This window comes from Rattus rattus, chromosome 6 (assembly GCF_011064425.1).
Source record: "Rattus rattus isolate New Zealand chromosome 6, Rrattus_CSIRO_v1, whole genome shotgun sequence".
NCBI lineage: Eukaryota > Metazoa > Chordata > Mammalia > Rodentia > Muridae > Rattus > Rattus rattus.
Genome location: NC_046159.1, coordinates 156629108 through 156648616, shown reverse-complemented (window position 1 = coordinate 156648616; position 19509 = coordinate 156629108). Strand labels below are relative to the sequence as shown.

General features: G+C 50.1%; 1 protein-coding gene across 1 annotated transcript in view; it reads left to right on the top strand.

The window, feature by feature from the left end:
- The window catches only part of Paxip1 (PAX interacting protein 1), a 51063-nt gene that overhangs the window by 16262 nt on the left and 15292 nt on the right, over positions 1–19509 (top strand). The window contains exons 6-14 of the mRNA XM_032907173.1: positions 2559–3179; positions 8817–9543; positions 9899–9993; positions 12436–12531; positions 13454–13591; positions 14313–14434; positions 15196–15380; positions 16321–16364; positions 19051–19118. Coding sequence (XP_032763064.1) covers positions 2559–3179; positions 8817–9543; positions 9899–9993; positions 12436–12531; positions 13454–13591; positions 14313–14434; positions 15196–15380; positions 16321–16364; positions 19051–19118 — 2096 coding nt within the window. The remainder of the gene's footprint in view (positions 1–2558; positions 3180–8816; positions 9544–9898; positions 9994–12435; positions 12532–13453; positions 13592–14312; positions 14435–15195; positions 15381–16320; positions 16365–19050; positions 19119–19509) is intronic.

Below are 19509 nucleotides of genomic sequence, written 5' to 3'. Positions count from 1 at the left end.
CTCTGATTCCAAAGATAGAGGCTCTAACGACAGTGAAAGAATAGTCTCACTAGCAAGGCAGGGCAAACAAGTAAAAAGCAAAAACTTCTTTCCATGTCCTTATATAGGTTTCCAGTAGAAGGTGTAGCCCAGATTAAAGGTGTGTCTTCCAGACCAAAGGCATGTGTCTTCTACCTCAAAGTTCCAGACTAGAAGTAGATTTGCCCACTCAAACCAAGCAAAAATAATCTCACAAGTGTGCCCCTTGGTTTTTGGATTGTACTTCATTCCAGATGTAGTCAAGTTGACAGTCAAGATAGCCATCACAGTGGGTTTGTGATTATTAAGTCTTTGAATTTCAGCCCAACGTATTTACTTAACTTAAGAATTTCAGCCCAACGTATTTACTTAACTTAAGAATTTCAGCCCAATGTATTTACTTAATTTAAGAATTACCTGGAGGCTGGAGAGACATCTCAGTGGTTAGGCACTGGCTAGAGAGACAGGTCTGTGGTTAGGCACTGGGTAGAGACAGCTCAGTGGTTAGGGACATTTGCAGTTCTTCCAGGGAACCTGGGTTTTCACAGCACCTTGGGCAGTCAACAGGAGATGGGCAGGTTTGTACCCTCTGCTGTGGCTGTTGATGAAGCATGGACTGCTCTGGGCTGTGGTGAGTGCTCGCCTCACATGCTTGAGGCCCTAGGTTCCATCCTCAGCACTGTGGAGGGAAGAAGTCAAAACAGAGGCACTAACTCGCATTCTATTGTGAATATCAGAACAGAGGACATTCATGGGCGGGCGAGGAAGGAAGGCATTTGGCGTCTGTTTCTGGGCACTGCAGTGCAGTTTGCTCTCCAGATGTGTACATACATATGTTTAGAGCAAAGCAGTTGGAACCAACTCACTCGTTAGCCGTAGGCTTTTGTCATTGCGATCCCAGCCCTGCTCATTTTCCTTTGCTTAGTTGTTACTTTGCCTGAGACAGTGTCTCACTGTGTGGCCTTGGCTGGCCTAAACCTCATTACTGCAAGAAACTTTTTCTATGAAAGGTAATTGACCCACCAAGGACCCATACTGCATCCCCACCTCCTAAAAGTTGTATGCAAAGGAATTCAAATCTTTTTGTTTTGCTTTTTCATTGTATAGCCCTGGCTGTCCTGGAACTTACTTTGTAGACTATGCTAGCCTTGAACTCAGATATCTGCCTGCATCTACCTCCCAAGCGCTGGGTTTAAAGGTGTGTATATCACTCATACCTGGCTAGGAATTTAGATCTTTTAACCCCATCCCCACCCTTCCACCCTCCACCCCGACCCCGGTAAAATACCTGCTGAATTTCTAGTATTTGATGCTATGGAGGGACCCATCCTGTCCTCTTTCCTTCATTTTCCACTTTGCAAAGTAGCCAGTTGGGAGTGGACTCTGGGGTTAAATCTCCACCAGTAAGGAATAACTGTTTTCAGAGCCCTGCCTTCCAGAGGCATGGAAGCATCTTCCAGCCTACCGTCTCTGCCCGGCTGCTGCAGTCCTTACCCCAGCATAAACTGCAGCCTGCTGCTCTGACCTGGTGCTCTGTGAAGGGTATGGACACTAGTGTAGGCCCTGTGCATTGGCCAGGGAGAAGCAAAGGGGTGTGACTTGACTGCACAGTACTTACATACTGTTTTTTTTAAAAAGACACTTTTATTCGTTTTGATTGTTCAAGAAGCTTTCCAGGAGGCAGGCCTCTACCTCTTTTCTTGGCCCTCACTAACTGCTGTGTTTGTCTGCCCTCCTCACTAGGCAGATGCTACAGTCACATCCTACCTGGGAGGCATTCCCAGATCCTGCTCCTGTCAGGATCGCTAACCTTTTTTGTAGCTATACGAAAAGACTGGCAAAAGCAGTTTAAGGGAGAAACTCCAGCATGGGAGGGAAGTCACAGCATCAGGAGCATGAGGGAGCCAGTCACGTTGTGAGCACAGGCAGATGGGAGCGGTCGAGTGCATGCATGCCAGCACTCAGCTTGTCCTCCCATCATACTGTCGAGCACCCTCTGTGTGGACCATCCTGTCCACAATCAATAAACTTCTCATATGGGTTAATTATACTTGATAATCTCTCACAGAGGTGCCCAGATGCCTGCCTCCTAGGAGCCAGGTTGGCAGTTAATGCCGACATCATATCCTGTCCCCTCGTGTTGGTTTTAAGTTGTATTCTTACTGTATGTTTAACTTCTTGGGGGTAGGAGGGCTTTCCCACCCCTGCGACCATTCCTATTGCATTGACATGAAGGCACTTGCCCACAGTTCTTTACTGAGTGTCAGACTGTCCGTCCGGGACTGCCAGCTCAGCAAAAGCATGAGTGTGAATAAACAGATTTCAGCTCTTCACTTTATTACTTCCCATAAGAGTTGTAGTTCTCTGTGTGCTCTTCAAATGTCACCTATAAAAGTTCATTTAAACCAAGTCTCGTACACTTCCCACCACAGTCAAGACTCCTTCTTGTGCCTCTTAGAGCTGTCACTCACAGCAGGCATGGGTTTTGCCCCTCTGGGTAGCGTGGCAAGCGTCATTAGTATGTTATGCTTCACTCCTAGGAGAAGTACGAGCGTGCTGTCAAGAGAACAAGCATTAAGATTGTCACCCCTGACTGGGTCCTGGACTGTGTGTCTGAGAAGAGGAGGAAGGATGAAGCTTTTTACCATCCACGTCTGATCATCTATGAGGAGGAGGAGGAGGAGGAGGAAGAGGGAGACAACGAGGAGCAGGACTCTCAGAACGAGGGTAGCACTGAGAAGTCCAGTGCAGCCAGCTCTGCAGAGGCCTCCCCTGCTGACCAGCCGTGCTCTCCCAAGGCCAGGGCTGAGGTATCCAAAGGGGAGTTGATGTTTGATGACTCTTCTGACTCATCCCCTGAAAAGCAGGAGCGCAGCTTGAACTGGGCCCCCGCTGAAGCCCCGCCACTCAGCACAGCCCAGCACAGGCTGCCTCAGGGAAAAGGACCGGGACTCATTAACCTGTGTGCCAATGTCCCACCTGTCCCAGGGGACATTCTGCCTCCTGACATGCGGGGTAACTTGATGGCCGCTGGACAAAACCTCCAGAGTTCTGAGCGGCCGGAAATGTTAGGGACCTGGAGCCCAGCTGTCCGGACGTTGCGAAACATTACAAACAACGCTGATATCCAGCAGATCAGCCGGCCATCCAATGTTGCACATGTAAGTCTTGGGACTCTGAAAGCTGCCTTCATGTGTGGGATTATGTGACCCTTCAGATCAGGTTACTTATGAGTCCCATTTTGTGGGAATTTCTTTACAGTCATGTTAAACAGGTATAAATCACCTGGTGACATTTGGGCAAGCAGGGAACCAAATACCTGCTAGCCGCTCCATGAGGCCTTATGGCTTGGCAGGGTAACTGTGTTCTCTTAGGAGTGAACTTAGTGAGTTTCCTAAAGACCCACGTCTGTGTATGTTGTCTCTGTTGGTGCATGTTATTATGTATTTCAGTGTCAAAGTCACACTGATAGCAGGAAAAAATCTTATAAGGGAGGTGATATCAGTCAGGCTTGAATGTCAGGTGTAGAGAGGACCATGGTCAGAGTTCTAGATGGCAGCCCAAAATGGGTACAGATTGGCTGTCCTCTGAGAATTTGAGACACTGCCTGGGTGGTATGAGAGTTCCGGGAGACAGACAGGGGCTCTGTTAGACGGTTACAGGGAGGGGTGTGCACTTCCTTCCTGAGAAGCGTCCTGGGTTCGAGCAGCAGTGAACTGGTCTGGCAGGTGTTGTGTGAAGACCTAGGAAGATGAAAGGGGAAGGAAAAGGGAAAGGTGCATAGAGGCCAGAACATATGCTAGAGTGGATCCTGATGAGCGGGCAGACATTGCTCTGCAGTAGAGACTTGAGAGAGCTGCTGGTGTGAGGACTAGAGACCCTTAGAGGTGGTGCAAGGGAAGATGATGTGGACAGGGAGGTGAGTGGGCCCAAGGGCACACACTGCTCTCTAGTGTTAGAGATCAGAGTATGCATGAGGTAGGACGGAACAAGAGAAGAGCCCAGGGTCATGCTGGGAGCAGCCAGGCATAGGCAGTCAATTCTTCCCATTCAAGAACTGTCTGTGGTGGCTTCTCTGCTCTGGAATGTTTGGGTTTTTGTTTTTTACCCTTTAATGTTTTTCAACTGTGGTAAAAACCTGAGGTAGGACCCAGTGCCATTTAAAGTGAATATAGGGAACTATGAATGGCCTGGGTGGAAGGTGATGATGAGGATCATTTTGCCAGGCTGGAGAGATGGCTCAACGGTTGAGAACACTGACTGCTCTTCTAGAAGTCCTAAGTTCAATTCCCAGCAACCACATGGTGGCTCACAACCATCTGTAATGGGATCTGATGCCCTATTCTGGTGTGTTTGAAGACAGTGTACTTATGTGTAAAATAAACCTATGTACAGGGTTTGATTATGGCAAGAGCTTTAAGAAAGCCCCTGTTTGTTTGTTAGAGATGCTGAAAACCTTGTCTGTAAAGTTAACGTGAATGAGACAGTGGAGGGAACAGATCCAGGCGACTGCAGGCATTCTTACGTGTTGGGAAGAAAGCAGCTAGCTGCCGAGGCAGGGTAGAGAGAAGAGGGCTATCCAGGTCTGAGGAGAATGGGGGAAGGCAGTACTATTGGTGTGGCCAGTACTAGGTTAGGTTGGCAACCACAGCTTTGGCGTGACATGGGAAGTAAGAGAGCTCACGCTGGAGAGAGGGAAGGTGAGGGGCCAGCTAGAGCCCTGCGGAGAGTGGTGGACAGGGAAGTGGTCCAGACAGAGTCTAGACCATGCCCTTAGGAGGTGTCAAGTGTATAGTTAACTGACGGGCATTGGTCAAAATAAAATTTGGTACATTTGCCCAGATTCCAAGGTTCACCTTACCGGCTGTACCTTAGGGGTTTTGCTGGTGATTATATGGTGAAAACTGGCCATGTTGGGGATGGAGATGGCTGTGTGGTCAAGAGTACTGCATGCTCTTGCAGAGTTCCTGCCTTTGATTCCCAGCACTCATGTAGTCCCTTACAGCCACTGTAACACCAGTCTCATGATATGTACCACCCTCTTGTGGTGTCAGCAGTCCCTGCGTGCACGTGTTGTGTAGACATGCACGCGTGTTCTGGTCTCAGCAGTCCCTGCATGCGTGTGTTGTGTAGACATGCACGCGTGTTCTGGTCTCAGCAGTCCCTGCGTGCGCGTGTTCTGTAGACCTGCACGCGTGTTCTGGTCTCAGCAGTCCCTGCGTGCGCGTGTTGTGTAGACATGCATGCGGGGCTTGGGAGGCACATTCTCATGAAATAAATAACCAAACAAAAAACTGGCCTAGTGCTCAGAAACTGCAGCACCTTTAGGAGTGGAACCTCTGGTAGCTCAAGGTCCCACTACTGCCTATTTGACTACCTCTGTCCCCTGCCAGAGGTCAAGTGACTGTTCACAAGCCAGGTACATGCCTTTGTGACTGACCACAGCATTTTAGTGTCTGAGAAGCTGTGGAGTTGAGGGGCCTCAGAGCTGACACAGCAGGCATTGTCTGCTTGTGGGGAGCATGCTTGGGGGCAGGGGCTCCTGGACAGAAGGTGCGCTTCCAGCCGGAGTCTGAAGTGTGTATCACCCTGCCTTCCTGCACGTTAGTGTCCAGGAGGCAGGAGCCACGTGGCCCCACAGCCACAGAGAGGATGGGGCTTAGGAGAGCAGTGGAGGACAGACAGCAGGAAGGCTGTTGGAAAGTTAGTGGGCCTAGGGACAGTGGGAAGGAAGGGATATGTTAGTAGGCTAGAGGCAGAGAGGACTGGCATTTCTGATCTCAGGTCTTGAGAGAGGGCAGCACCACCTGGAGGAGAGATTAGAAGGTGAGCAAGCTCTGGTGAGCAGACCTGGGCTGCACAGTGGATTTGCCCTGTGAGCACTTGGAACTATTGATTAAACAGATCCGCTGGTGTGAGACTAGGTGAAAGTGTGCGGCCTTCCTCTCCATACTTCCCTCCCTCCCATGAGAAGTCGTGGGGGGCAGCCATGCATTCAACATTGAAAGCATGGGCTTTGCCCTTCCCCCATTCTCACGGTAGGCGCAGGCTTGCTCAGTCACTAGTCTCCTGCTGGTGTTCACAGAGATGCAGGTTTAAGTGTGGGATTCCTAAGTCTGTTTGGACCTAGTCACACCCTGATGTCTGAAGAGGTCTGAGGGGTAGGAGTCTCTCTGACACTCTTCTCTCTGACACTGGCTCAGCCAGTGACAGCAAAGGTCGGGTCAGGGAACCATGTGGGGCTTTCTGAGAGCCTTTACCACTGTGTGCAGGAGATGAATGTAATAGTGTTAAACAAGGGACACTGAGTTTGAGTTTTGATCCAGGTGGAGGGAAGTGACCGACTCCTGTTTGATGGCAAGTGGGTCCTAGCTAGGGCTTGTGTGGTGTACACCGAAATGCTTCTTATACTCCGGCAGAAACGTGGGTGGTGCTGTTTAAAGGAGGGGAGTGGCTTTAGGTAGCATGGCTACATGGCCAGTTCTTGGGACTTTTACTGTCCCTTGGGTGCCACAGGTTGCTGTGCTCTCTGCTTGGGGCAGAGGAGATGGGAGGGAGGGTGATTGTCTCCACCACTGATGCTAATGGCTGTCCTCCCCTGGCCAGGCCCTCCTGACTCCCCATTGCTGCTGCTTGTGCAGACTGCCCAGGGCAGAATCATGTCTGCCCTTCTCCCTTTTGTTTTTTCGAGGCAGAGTTTCTCCTGCAGCACTTGCTGTACAGGAGCACACTCTGTAGACCAGGATGGCCTTGAACGTGGGGGTGCACCTGCCTCTGCCCCCCAGGTGCACCACCACACTGGCTTCCTTCCTCCATTTTACCACACGACTTCCCACATAGATACCAAAGTCTGCTGTATTCTACTGATCTCTTAGAACCAGAAGTTGGATTAGAGGGCCTGCCTGGCTGCAGATTCCCATGCCTGTCCTGGCAGCGGCTCTTGTGTTGCGAGGCCTCTCTTCAGGGTCCTTGTGGATGGGTTGTCAGTGCAGAGGACATCAGTGTAGCAGATGGCTGCTTTGCCTATTCATGTGGCGTCCATCTCTGTGTCTGTCCCATCTGTTGCCTCGCCTTGTTTGAGGAAGGAGAGTCAACAGCTGTAATGATTTCTCAGGAAGCCACCCATTCTAGTCCTGTTTTCGGTGCTGCCTATGAATTTGTACAAAACAAAGGCAAAGAAAGATTGCTCTCATGAGCCTTATTCTTATTTTTTGAGATTTTAATATAATTACATCATTTTCCTTCTTCCAAACCCTCTCACCCTTCCTTGCTATCTTTCAGATTCATGACTTCTTTTCCATTCATTGTTGTTACGTATCTTTGTGTGTGTACACCTAAGTAGATGAAGAGAACCCGCTTAGTCTGTATGCTGTTATATGTGTGCATGTTTGGTATGGGATAACCATGGCTCTCAGCTGTAGTTCTTTGTGTAGGCTGGAGACTGCGTGAGCTTGAGGATATTTTCTGTTTCACTCCAGTTTTAATATACTGCTACTAAAGGGAGCATGTTTATCCTTGCGTGTGGATGTGCTTGTGCTACTGCTCATGGGGAGGTCAGAGCAAGACGTTAAGTGTCAGGTCCTATTTGGGACTGAGTCTCTCTTGTTCACTGCTGTGTAGCTAGTCTGTGTGACCTACGAGCTTCCTTATTTCTCTAGTCTTAGGTAGGTGGATCTCCAAGTCGGAGGCTGTCCTGGTTCCTTCTCCCTGTAGGTGCATTAAGATCGCAGGTACATGCGCTCCTCCTGTGCCTGGCTCTTATGTGGGTTCTGGAGACAGAGCTCTGGTTTGTCAGGCTGGCATGCCTACTGTCTAGCCCCCCCGCATCCCCCCCCCACACACAACAATATTAACAATTCAATTTGAGGATACTATCTTGTGTAGTTCAGGCTAGCCTTGAACTCGCTGTATAGCCAGGGCTGACCTTGAATGCCTGATGATCTTTCCTCCATTTTGCAAGTGTTGGAATTACAGGTCTGTACCATCAAGCCCAGCTAACATTTGCCTTTAAGAACACCTCCATCTCTTTTCTGTGTCACATCCACTGCCTGGGGGCAAGGTGCAGTGTGGGAGGAACAGGAGCTATGCTGGGTATAGCTGCGGCCTGAGTTGTTTTGGTGGTAATAGTGGATCCCCCGCCTGAGTAGAGGTAACTCCTAGAAGCAGGAGGGGTAGAACATGGCTCCGCCGTGGAGAGACTTGAGCCAAAGCTGCCACTCTCCACAGCACCCTAGTCAGAAGCAGGCCAGGCTACCAGTAGAGGGGGGCTGCTGGGGACATTGCCCAGGCTGCTCAGGCCTGTAAAACACCAAATACTGCCACTTGTTTGTTTTGCCATCCTGTCCCCGTTCTTTAAGGTGCAGCAGCTCTGTGAATCAGTGCCCCCAGTGTGTGTGTGTGTGTGTGTGTGTGTGTGTGTGTGTGTGTGTGTGTGTGTGTGTGTGTGTGTGTGTGTGTGTGTGTGTGTGGGTGGGGGCAGAGGGTGGGGGAGGGATTGGGTTTGTCTTTTCTACAGTGGATTCAGTACTTGAACTCAGGCTGCTAGGTTTAGGTAGCAAACACTTCAGCTGCAGAGCATCTCCTGTGTTTGTTAGTCCATTTTCTCCTTTATAATTCAGTGTCCTGCTCTCTGGATGTTGAATACAAAGTGTACGTGTGAGATCAGTATGTTGTCTGGTCCCCATTTTGTAGCAGTTGGGCATATCAGCTGCATGAATGCACTGTTACTCACTCGCCTAGGAGCAGGTAGTGCCTCTCAGCAATTATCAGTAGCAACTTGACCCTCTTTTGTTTTCTAGATCTTACAATCCCTTTCAGCACCCACAAAAAACCTAGAGCAGCAGGTGGCACATGGCCAGCAGGGACACCCCAGTGCCAGTGCTGTGCTCTTTGGCCAGGCTAAAGGTGCTCCCGAGACACACACGTTGCAGCAGCACCATCCTCCCCAGCAGCCTCAGCAGCAGCACCCAGCCCTGCACCTCCAGCCCCAAATCATGCAGCTCCAGCAGCAACAGCAGCAGCAGCAGCAGCAGCCCCAGCCTTACCCCCAGCCGCCATCACATCAGTTCCCGCAGCAAGTCCATCAGCATCAGTTCTCTCAGCAGCAGCTCCAGTTTCCACAGCAACCATTACACCCTCAGCAGCAGTTGCATCGCCCTCAACAGCAGCTGCAGCCATTTCAGCAGCAGCATGCCCTGCAGCAGCAGCTCCATCAGTTGCAGCAGCAACAGCTCCAGCAGCACCAGTTAGCACAGCTCCAGCAGCAGCAACAGCAGCAGCAGCAGCAGCAGCAGCACAACCTCCTCCAGCAGCAGCAGCAACAGCAGCAGCAGCTCCAGCGCTTGCACCAGCAGCAGCAGATGCAGAATCAAGCAGCACACTTGAGCCAAACGTCCCAGGCACTACAGCACCAGGTTCTACCCCAGCAGCCCCTGCAGCTGCCCCTGCAGCCCCCACCTCAGCAGCAGCCGCAGCCGCAGCAGCAGCAGCAGCAGCAGCTTTTTGGACATGACCCAGCAGTGGAGAGTTAGTACTGGTTCCTATTTTCCCACAAGTTACAAGCTTGCATAGGAGCATGGGGCCTGTCAGATAATTAGCACGTGGAGTGTGAGTCTCATACCTGTCGAGCAGGCATTACAGTGAGACAGTTAGGGTTCTTTACATTTGCACATACTGCAGTGAGGAGCAGTGGTCAGAGCATCAAGGATGCCTCAGGAGCAATGCTGAGATTTAGTGCTTAGACCTAAACTATGTCTTGTTTCTGATGATCTAGTTTTTAGATAGTATATTTGTAGCAACATTCCAGAGGTAGTTAGATTATGGATTCAAACTAGACTCGTCAAAATGCACTTTTAATTTGTGTTCATGTCTGTTCCTCTAGTTCCAGAAGAAAGCTTCTTGCTGGGCTGTGTGTTTGCCATTGCGGACTATCCCGAGCAGATGTCGGACAAGCAGCTGCTGGCCACCTGGAAGAGGGTGAGCTGTGGGAGCCGGCTGGCTGGGGGCTGTGTGCTTGACTGGGTTGGATGGCCGCCTGCTTGGCTGGCCTCATGTAACAGCGTCCATGTGTGCACTTTGGTGGGCGGGGACGGGTGCCCTCATCAGTGCTGCCTCCATGGGAGGTGCCCATCATGTTGTGTACTTCTGATACTGAGGTACCACGTAGAGTGTTGGGCTTCCTGGTTCTTAAAATTCCTTCAGGGGTAATGGTTACGTGTAACTGTCTTCTGGTATAATTGTGAAATGGTAGTTCATATATTTTTCTTTTTAATTCGTTCTTTTTTATGGATGAAAAAGAAAACTTCAAAAAGTCTTTCTTGCAGTCATGCTACAAATCAAAACGGAGCAGTCCTTCCCTCTCCCCTTTTAGATAAAAACCAAGTTTAGGATAGAAGCATAGCTGAAGTGTTGTTTGCTATAAGCATTGCTGGTGCTTAAGCCTCTGCCAGATGCCAAGCATACAGCAAGACAGCAATGTTGAGTTGGGAGAGGCTGGGCAAGCCGACAGCACAGAAGCAAGCTGGGCGTTAGTGTCCATAGAGCAGCACTGGACAGGGCTTGTTTAAGCTGGTAGAGGTGATCTATGTGTTCACAGGAGGACTTACAGCAAGGATAGGAGGGGACGATCCAGCCAGAGCAGCCTGAAAAAGGTGCCCCTGCGGCACTAATGGGGACTTTCATCAAGTCTTGTCCTGGGCAGTTGTTGAGTCAGGGAGAGCAAAAGACAAAGGCTGTCTGTCTTCTAATACCATTTTAGATGCAATAGTAGAGGGATTTGGATTTTCCTAACAAGCAGTGTAGAAAGGGGTGAATGGAGTAGTTAGATCTGAGGTGTGTGGTAAGGCATAGACTTGGCTCCCCAGGTGGATAGGGTTGGAGAGCTAGAGGGTGTTGGGGCTGTAGGGGCAGAAAAGTGGGGAAGAATTGGGAGCTTTGGAATGGGGCATTGAGAGGCTTCATGAATCTGAAGTCATGAAACAGTGAAGTTCGGGGTTTCATTGGCTTGAGGCAGAGGCTCTAGAACTTGAACTCCAGAGATAGGACACTTCCTTCAGCCACTTGGTTAAAACATGCTACACAGCCCGTTTGTGGGGTGTGGCGGACTAGGCCCAGGGCCTCTTGTGTGTCGCACAAGCTTTTTTGCACTCCCAGTCAGTTGGCTTCCTAAAGTCGGCTTGCAGCCTCCAAAGGATGACAGGGGCAGCCGCCTTGCCTTTTGGTCTTTCTCTGATTTTTGCCTTCTCTTCCTCTCAAGAAATAAGAGGTCCACCTCTGTGCTAAGCCTCCAGCCCTGCAACACCACGTGATGGAGTTGGGACAGAGAAGGGAAGAGAGCTGTCCAGAATAGCTCCCCTGATGGACACACTGTCGTACTGAGAGGGGAGAGCAGTGCTGGAGCAGGAACGATTCAGGGCTTGGTGAAAGGAGGCTGTGGTCAAGGCCAGGACACGGTCTCGGGCTCAGCACAGCTCATAGAGCCAGGACCAGTGAGGGTGGTGCTCTGAGTGCTCTGCGGCCTGCCCAGCGAGGAGTGTGGGAGCTGAGCGAGAATGAGTACAGGGGTCTAGCTCAGAGTGCGCGCCTCCCCCACACCTCATTTAGAAGCCACTAATGCAGCGGGGGTACACGGCAGCCAGGAAGTTCTTGGGTGAAACAGAACCAGAGTTGGCAGGTCAGACAAGGAAGGCGTGGAGATTGTTTCCTCTGGCTAAGGAAGCCAGGGACAGCTCTGCTTCCCTCCTGGGTAACTCTCCTAAAAGGGCTTGAGGGAGGGAGGGCTTGCTGTGCCCTGGGCTAGCCAGGGCCTCACACAGTTGGGGCCTTCCAGCTGTGCAAGTGGCCATGGTACGGCAGTGACCCTTCCCTTCTTCTTTGAGTGACAAGACTAAGAGCAGGGTGTGGAGGAAGCCCTGAGAGTATGTGTTTTGAAGACACACTTTAAAACACATTTCTGTGGAGAGTTTAGGAATGAGGTGCAGTGAGATACTTTCAAGACAGCAGATGTGGAGGGTGGGGTGAGGTCATGGTCAGCACCAGGAAACAAAACCCACACTAGGAAGAACATCTGTCTTAGGGTGCCGTGGGAGTTGTTGGCCACCTGGCTGCCTTGGCCTTCACACAGGAACATCAGTGGATAATGTTTAAGACCGGAAAGCAGTGAAGTAGCATTTGTGAATTAGAATATCTTCACAAATATATTCCTATTGTCAGGACACCACGCAGGCAGTGGGAAGCAGGTGAAGGCAGGAGCTGCTGGCTTCTGTGAAGTGGCTGACGGGCACAGTGGTACTCGAGAGTGCGGGGGAGAGTGAGTGCGGAGTGACATCTGCCTTCTGTTCATAGCAGGCTGGATTGAGATCACACGTGGTAGTGGCCTGAGTAACTGAGTGATGACAATTTGCTGGGTCTTCTGTGTAGATAATCCAGGCACATGGTGGCACTGTGGACCCCACCTTCACTAGCCGATGCACACATCTGCTCTGCGAGAGTCAAGTCAGCAGTATGTACGCACAGGTAAGGACACGGCCACCCTGGCTGGGGGATGCCAGCCACATTGTTATGTGCGGCCCTAGAAGCACGTGTTTACTTGGGAACAGTGTCATGTGGTCCCAGCAGCCGGGAATGAAGCGTGTAGCAGAGTCAAGACTTCAGCTTGTGGACCCATTATCTTTACCAAGTATGGAGCCATGTATCATTGTGCCAGGATTTTTGTGGTATAGGGAGTCAAACCGAAGATCATGCATGCTAGACAAATGAGCTACATCCAGACATCTCAAAGTTCTTAGACTCTTCTAGAGAAGTTTCCTGCTTCCAAAATTTAAAAGCCACCTTGAGAGTTCGTGGGCAGCTTAGGGCAGTAGAGAGGGGCTGGGAAGTTCCAAGCAGAGGCAGAGAAAGTGGGGACTTGGTACCATCTGGGGCTTTACGTACAAGGGTCTTGAGGCGAAGACCCAAGAGAGCAAACAGTAAGCCCTGGGCTGTAAGCTCCCAGCATCGCCTCCTTACCTCCGAAGTTTTCATTTCTTCTCTTGGTCAAACTCTTCTTGTGAGTTGACGGATGAATGCTGACGTATATGTACACCAACTTTAGGAGCACCCTGTTAGGTCCCGTTGCCTTCTCTGTACTGCACACCTCATCTGTGGTTCATTTTAAGAGGGTGTTATGTGTTTGTAAGCAGGCGATTGGGTGTCTCTTTGGGGAGGGGGTTGTGTTGTGTCGTTTCTGACTATGGTAGGCTTAATTTTAATCTTGTGTGTGTTTCTTTGTGGGTGCATGAAACGTGTAGGTGCCCTGGGAGTCTTAGATCCCCTGGAGAGGTGGAATCTTCAATTCATTTGCTCTGGGAAGGCAGCCCTGAATGTGAAAGCCAACTGTCTTCTGCCTAGGCCCACAGCAAAGAGCTAGAGACAACACAATTGTTGTTCTGTTTGCCAGGCGCTACGGGAGAGAAAGCGGTGTGTCACTGCGCACTGGCTCAACACGGTGCTGAAGAAGAAGAAGCTGATGCCGCCTCATCGAGCCCTGCATTTCCCTGTGGCATTCCCACCCGGGGGCAAACCCTGTTCACAGCATGTGAGGCCATCCCCTCTCCTGCTTGACTTTCCACAGTTCTGACCCAACCCCTGGGTTGCCTTTTACTCCTGCATGCCATGGCTATGATAGAGCCTGGCACAAGACATGTCACATGTCATTTTACTTCGCTGACACTTCAGAACCTAGGGCGAGTCACCCACTCTTGGATAGAACTTAGTCGGCACTTGTGGGTACTTGGTGCCGTAGGCCCCAGAGCCTGGGTCAGTGAGGAAGGTGAAGAGCTGCCCTGAGTGTGTGCTTAGCACAGTCACCTGAAGTCACTGGGCAGTGTTGCACAGATGAGAGGCCAGAAGTACTGCCCTGAGTGGAGCCCTGGCTCTTCTTGCCTCGAGGATGCTGTGTGCTTCATGGTCCATCCATGAAGTTATTCTCGAGATGCTTTAAGAGATGACAGTGCCGGGCTGATTTGAGAGATGGCTCAGCGGTTAAGAGCACCGACTGCTCTTCCAGAGGTCCTGAGTTCAATTCCCAGCAACCACATGGTGGCTCACAACCATCTGTAAAGAGATCCGATGCCCTCTTCTGGTGTGTCTGAAGACAGCTACAGTGTACTTATATATAATAAATAAATAAATCTAAAAAAAAAAAAAAGAGAGAGAGAGGGAGATGACAGTGCCAGTACATCCCCCTGATGCTGTAGGGTCGTGACAGGGTAGTCAGAGCCATTTGTGTTGTATCTCATTTGTTCTTTTCTCCCCAGATTATCTCTGTGACTGGATTTGTTGACAATGACAGAGATGACCTGAAGTTAATGGCATACCTGGCGGGTGCCAAGTACACGGGGTACCTGTGCCGGAGCAACACAGTCCTCATCTGTAAAGAGTAAGCTGGGCTTGGAAGCCGTCTCAATCCTGCTTGCCCAAAGGAGAGGGAGGTAGAGATAGTGGGTGGTTTGGCTTGTTTGGGGAGGCATGGCCCCTTATAAGCCCAGCTTGTACAATGTCCTGCCCGCAGCCCCATTGCTGGGATCCCAGGCATGTACCACCACACTCAGCAGCACAGCAATCCTTCCTTAATGCATCATGGTCAAGTGTGCAAGTCCAGAAAAGAAGGCCACCAAGGCTCTTGAGTGGCTGCCTTCCCAGCTTCCTACCGCCCTCTGCTCCTCAGTGCCTTGAGTCTTTCTTGGGTGGTTGTTGTTTGAGGTTGGGTCTCTAAGTAGTCCTGGTTGTCCTGGAAATCTCATGTAAATCATCGTGGTCTTGAAATGACAGAACTTGATCTGCCTCTGTCTGGAATGCTGGGATTAAAGGGGTGCACCACCACCCCTGCCTCTGTCTGTGGTTCTAAAGGCATTGCTATTCACGGTGCTGCAGCACAGCACCTGTACAGACTTCACAGGTGAACGGGTGCAATCACAGAACTTGCGTTGATGAGTTTGGATACCAGGAATAGAGTCAAATCAAAGTCTGACCCGGTTGGAGCCCAGGGTTAAGTCCCCTTGGCCTCCAGCTTGGGTTACTGGCAGTTTTGCTGAAACATGCCTGCTACTTTTAGTAGTTTTATTAGCTCTTTTGGAAATAGACAAAAATTCATAGTAAGATGACACTAACATTGAATAAATGTGATGTCTCACAAAAAAGACCAAGCGGCTTGAAGTACGAGAAGGCCAAAGAGTGGAGGATCCCGTGTGTGAATGCACAGTGGCTGGGGGACATTCTGCTGGGGAACTTCGAGGCCCTGCGGCAAGTCCAGTACAGCCGGTACACTGCCTTCAACCTGCCGGACCCCTTCGTGCCCACTCCACACTTGGTCTTGAGTCTTCTAGGTTAGTGACGGTGGATGTGCCCTTGAACCTGCGCACACCCTTGCTTCCTTTAGTCCCTGGCAGAGCTGCTCTTCCTCCCACGCTGCCCAAGTTCCAAACAGTGTGGTTGTGGGTTTGTCTGAGAGGCTCTTTTTCTCACTGTCAGTACCTGCCAGTGGCCTGCCCCGTGTGCTGTCAGCCCTTTGATACTATACAACTCCTCAGTGGGAGACTGTCCCACAGAAAACAGGGGCATAAGATGCAGCACAGCTTCTTTTTTTTTTTTTAATTTTATGTATATGAATACACTGTAGCTTCAGACACACCAGAAGAGGGCATCAGATCCCATTACAGATGGTTGTGAGCCACCATGTGGTTACTGGGAATTGAACTCAGGACCTCTGGAAGAGCAGTCAGTGCTCTTAACTGCTGAGCCATCTCTCCAGCGCAGCACAGTTTTTTAAAGACATTTTAAATTTATCTTTAAAATTGATGTTTGTGTAAATATACAATGCTAGGTTTTAATTCTGCCTTTCAAAATTGAACATCTCTCTGGTAGTGTTTTGCCTTTCCCCTGTGAAGCCCACTTTGCTTTATAAAGGTTTGATCATGGGAAACCTTGCTCAGTGTCCTAACGGACACCTGGCACCATGTAGCTGTTTGTCATGAGGAACTGCCTTGGACTTCAGTGCATATCTAGCTTCAGATCCATTTTGTTGCACGGGGCAAACTGTCCCCCGTGGCCAGCACCTGTGTATTGGTCCTTGTGGGTCTTACTGGCCACACGGTGCATACCCTTGATGAGTCACCTGTCCTAGAAACCTGAGCTGCAGTACCATAGCTACACTGCCCGGGAAGGTATTGTAGACAGGCCTGGTGTATTTAGGTGCCCTGCCTAAGAAGGGCGTACAGCATGGTTTTGTGTACATTCAGTGTAGAAGATGACATCTTTCTCTTTCAGATGCTTGGAGGACCCCAGTGAAGGTGACTGCAGAGCTATTGATGGTACGGCAGCCCCATACCACACAGGGGCCACTCCTGTATGTCACCCCCACACCCCACAGGGGTCACTCCTGTGTGTAACCCCCCACACCACACAGGGGCCACTCCTGTGTGTCATTTCCCACACCCCACTGTGGCCACACCCAGGGCAGGTCAAAGTTCCCTAGTGTTGGGGAATGTTCCTGAGGGTTCTTGGGTAGGGCCATATCATACTGGATATTCTGATGAGCTCCTTCGGGATATAGAGTATTCTGGAAATTGTTAGTTACTGATTCTCTGTTAGGGGCTCTCTATGGTTCTCACCTTTAAGGCTTGAAGACCTGGGCTTTGTTGTATTAGTGTTTACTCATTGAAGACCCTTCGTTTCCTGCTGGAGAGATGACTCAGAGGTTGTCTTAGGGTTTACTGCTATGAGCAGACACCATGACCAAGGGAAGTCTTATAAAGACAACATTTAACTGGGGCTGGCTTACAGGTTCAGAGGTTCAGTCCATTATCATCAAGGCAGGAGCATGGCAGCATGCAGGCAGGCATGGTGCAGGAGGAGCTGAGAGTTCTACATCTTCATCTGAAGACCACTAGTGGAAGACTGACTTCCAGGCAGCTACAATAAGAAACTTAAAACTGATAACCAAAGTGTCACACCTACTCCAACAGGGCCACATCTTCTAATCCTGCCATTCCCTGAGCCAAGCATACACAAATGTCACAGGTAGAGAGCACCGACTGCTCTTCCAGAGGTCCTGAGATCAATCCCAGCAACCACATGGTGACTCACAACCATCCATAAAGGGATCCAATGCCCTCTTCTGGTGTGTCTGAAGACAGCTACGGAGTGTGTGTGTGTGTGTGTGTGTGTGTGTGTGTGTGTGTGTGTGTAAATAATTCATTGAGTCTAATTAGCACTGCCCATATCTGCATGGCTATGGCATGGTCAGTCTACCAGAGAAGAAAACTTGGTCTCCCTCCATAAGAAACCATCAACTGTCAATAGCTTCTTAGCTAGAAGTACCCCTCTCCCCATGCTGGAGTATTGACTGAATTGAACTTGTGTAGACAGCTCTTATGCCTGCAGTTGCAGTTACTGTGAGTTCATGGGTGCAGTGGCCCTGTCATGCCTAGAAGACTAGCCCAAGTTCTTCCTGACCTGATTCTTACAGGCCCTCCTCCCGTCCTCCCCTCCATACACACTTCCTGAGTGTTTGTTTTAACTTGTTATTGATTCTTTGCACGTTTCACATCATGCACCCCAGTCCTGCTCATCTCTCTGTCCCTTCATATCTGCCCTTCAGTGTTGAAACCTTGCCCTCCCAAATAAAAGACACACACACAAACAACTAAGCATAGACATCATCTCATAGAAACTAGTGTGCCCCACAGTGTACCCTCTGTCCACAAATCTTCACATGCAGATGTTCACTGCAGTGAGTCATTGGTCTGGTTCTAGATCTCTGGCCTCTGTGGCACCATCATTATTGGATCCTCACCAGGACTCCTGTGGGACATCCTTTTTCTGCCCTTTGTCATCAGCAGGACTGGCCATTTCCCAGGGCCCAACTAATCCCAGATGACAGCTTTTGGGATGGGACAACTCAAGAGTCTAGGATCAGGGCCTGGGTGGCAGCTGAGTTGGTCAGCTTGCCAGCCCTCCCATGAACAGCCAGGACCATGTCTCTACCGCTTAGCCACCCTATGAAGCCGAGAGGCAGGGTAACTCACCCACACTCATGCCTCCAGAGTAAGCTCCACTGTGCTGCCCAGCCGAAGTGTGGGTCCACTTTCCCAACTGCTGCAGTCTGTGAGGGGCTGGGCCAGCTCTCCCAACCACCAAAGGTGACAAAGAACAAGGTGGAGAGAGGCATCACGCTATTCCACCCCCAACTCTGGTTGCTTTTTGAGACAGGTCCCATATAGAGCCCAGACTGGTCTTGAATTTGATGTATACCTGGAGATAACTACAGTGCTAGGATTTTAAGTGTGAGCTACCAGGTTGAGGATTTAGCTCAGTGGTAGAGCGCTTGCCTAGCAAGCCCAAGGCCCTGGGTTTGGTCCCCAGCTCCGGAAAAAAAGAAAAAAAAAAGTGTGAGCTACCATGTGGTGCTTTTAAAATGGAGAGTGAGCCAGTGTTATGTGCTGGGCAGTGGTTCTGCACCCACCCTTTATGTATTCAAAAGGTCTTACTAATTGTGGAGGCTGGCCTTGAACCTTGCCGAAGGAGCTTGGGCTAGTTCTGGTTCTTGAGGCTCTTGCTAAGAAGGTTAGCACCTCGCCTTGCTCATAACAGCACTGTTGATCAGATTGTCACCTGGTATCTGCTGTGCCTCAGGTGACTTCTGGTTAAGGCTAGTCTTGTTTTAGGGAGATGTGTTGGTGCTGAGAATGTTTGTCATGTTCCAGGGTGGCACAGAGTACTTAAATAAAGATGGGGAATTGATGTTGAGGGTTCTGAGAAGTGAAGGGAATGGCAGGCATGTTTAAGTATCCAAAGATTTGGTGACTAGAGGGGGAGAGAAAGGAAAGGGCAGGGTCTCGGCCTGGCCCACCCAGGCGTTTTGATTGAGTACTTTTTCTAGCAGTGAGGGCAGTGGCTTTCCGTTGATTGGGGCAGAGGGTGTTGCAGATGTTATGTCTTTGGAGGCCTTTGTTCTTAGAGATTGTCTGACTGGAGTACATAACATGTCAATTACAGAGTATAAGATTACCTCCTAAGCTGAAGCCGAATGAGGTCGCCAACATCCAGCCTTCTAAAAGAGCCAGGTATGTGTAGCAGGGCGGGTCCCTCACACTCTATTTGTCCTTTCCAGGTTGGCTTGGGAACATTGCTGCCAACTGTCATGTTTCTGAGAGTTTGCATAATAACTTGTATTCAAGGGGCTGGAGAGATGTGATTAAAAGCACTGACTACTCTTGCAGAGGACCTGGGTTTAGTTCCCAGCACCCACATGACAGCTCACAGTTGCCTGTAACTTCAGTCCTCTGCAGACACTGGGCCATGCACATGGTACACAGACACACATGCAGGCAAAACATGCTTAAACATAACCGTATGGTGGGTTTAAAAAGGATTTATTTTTGCCACATGACATACCACAGTTGTCTCATTTGACTCAGTGATTAAACATGTTTCTTACTTATTAGAAATGAAAAC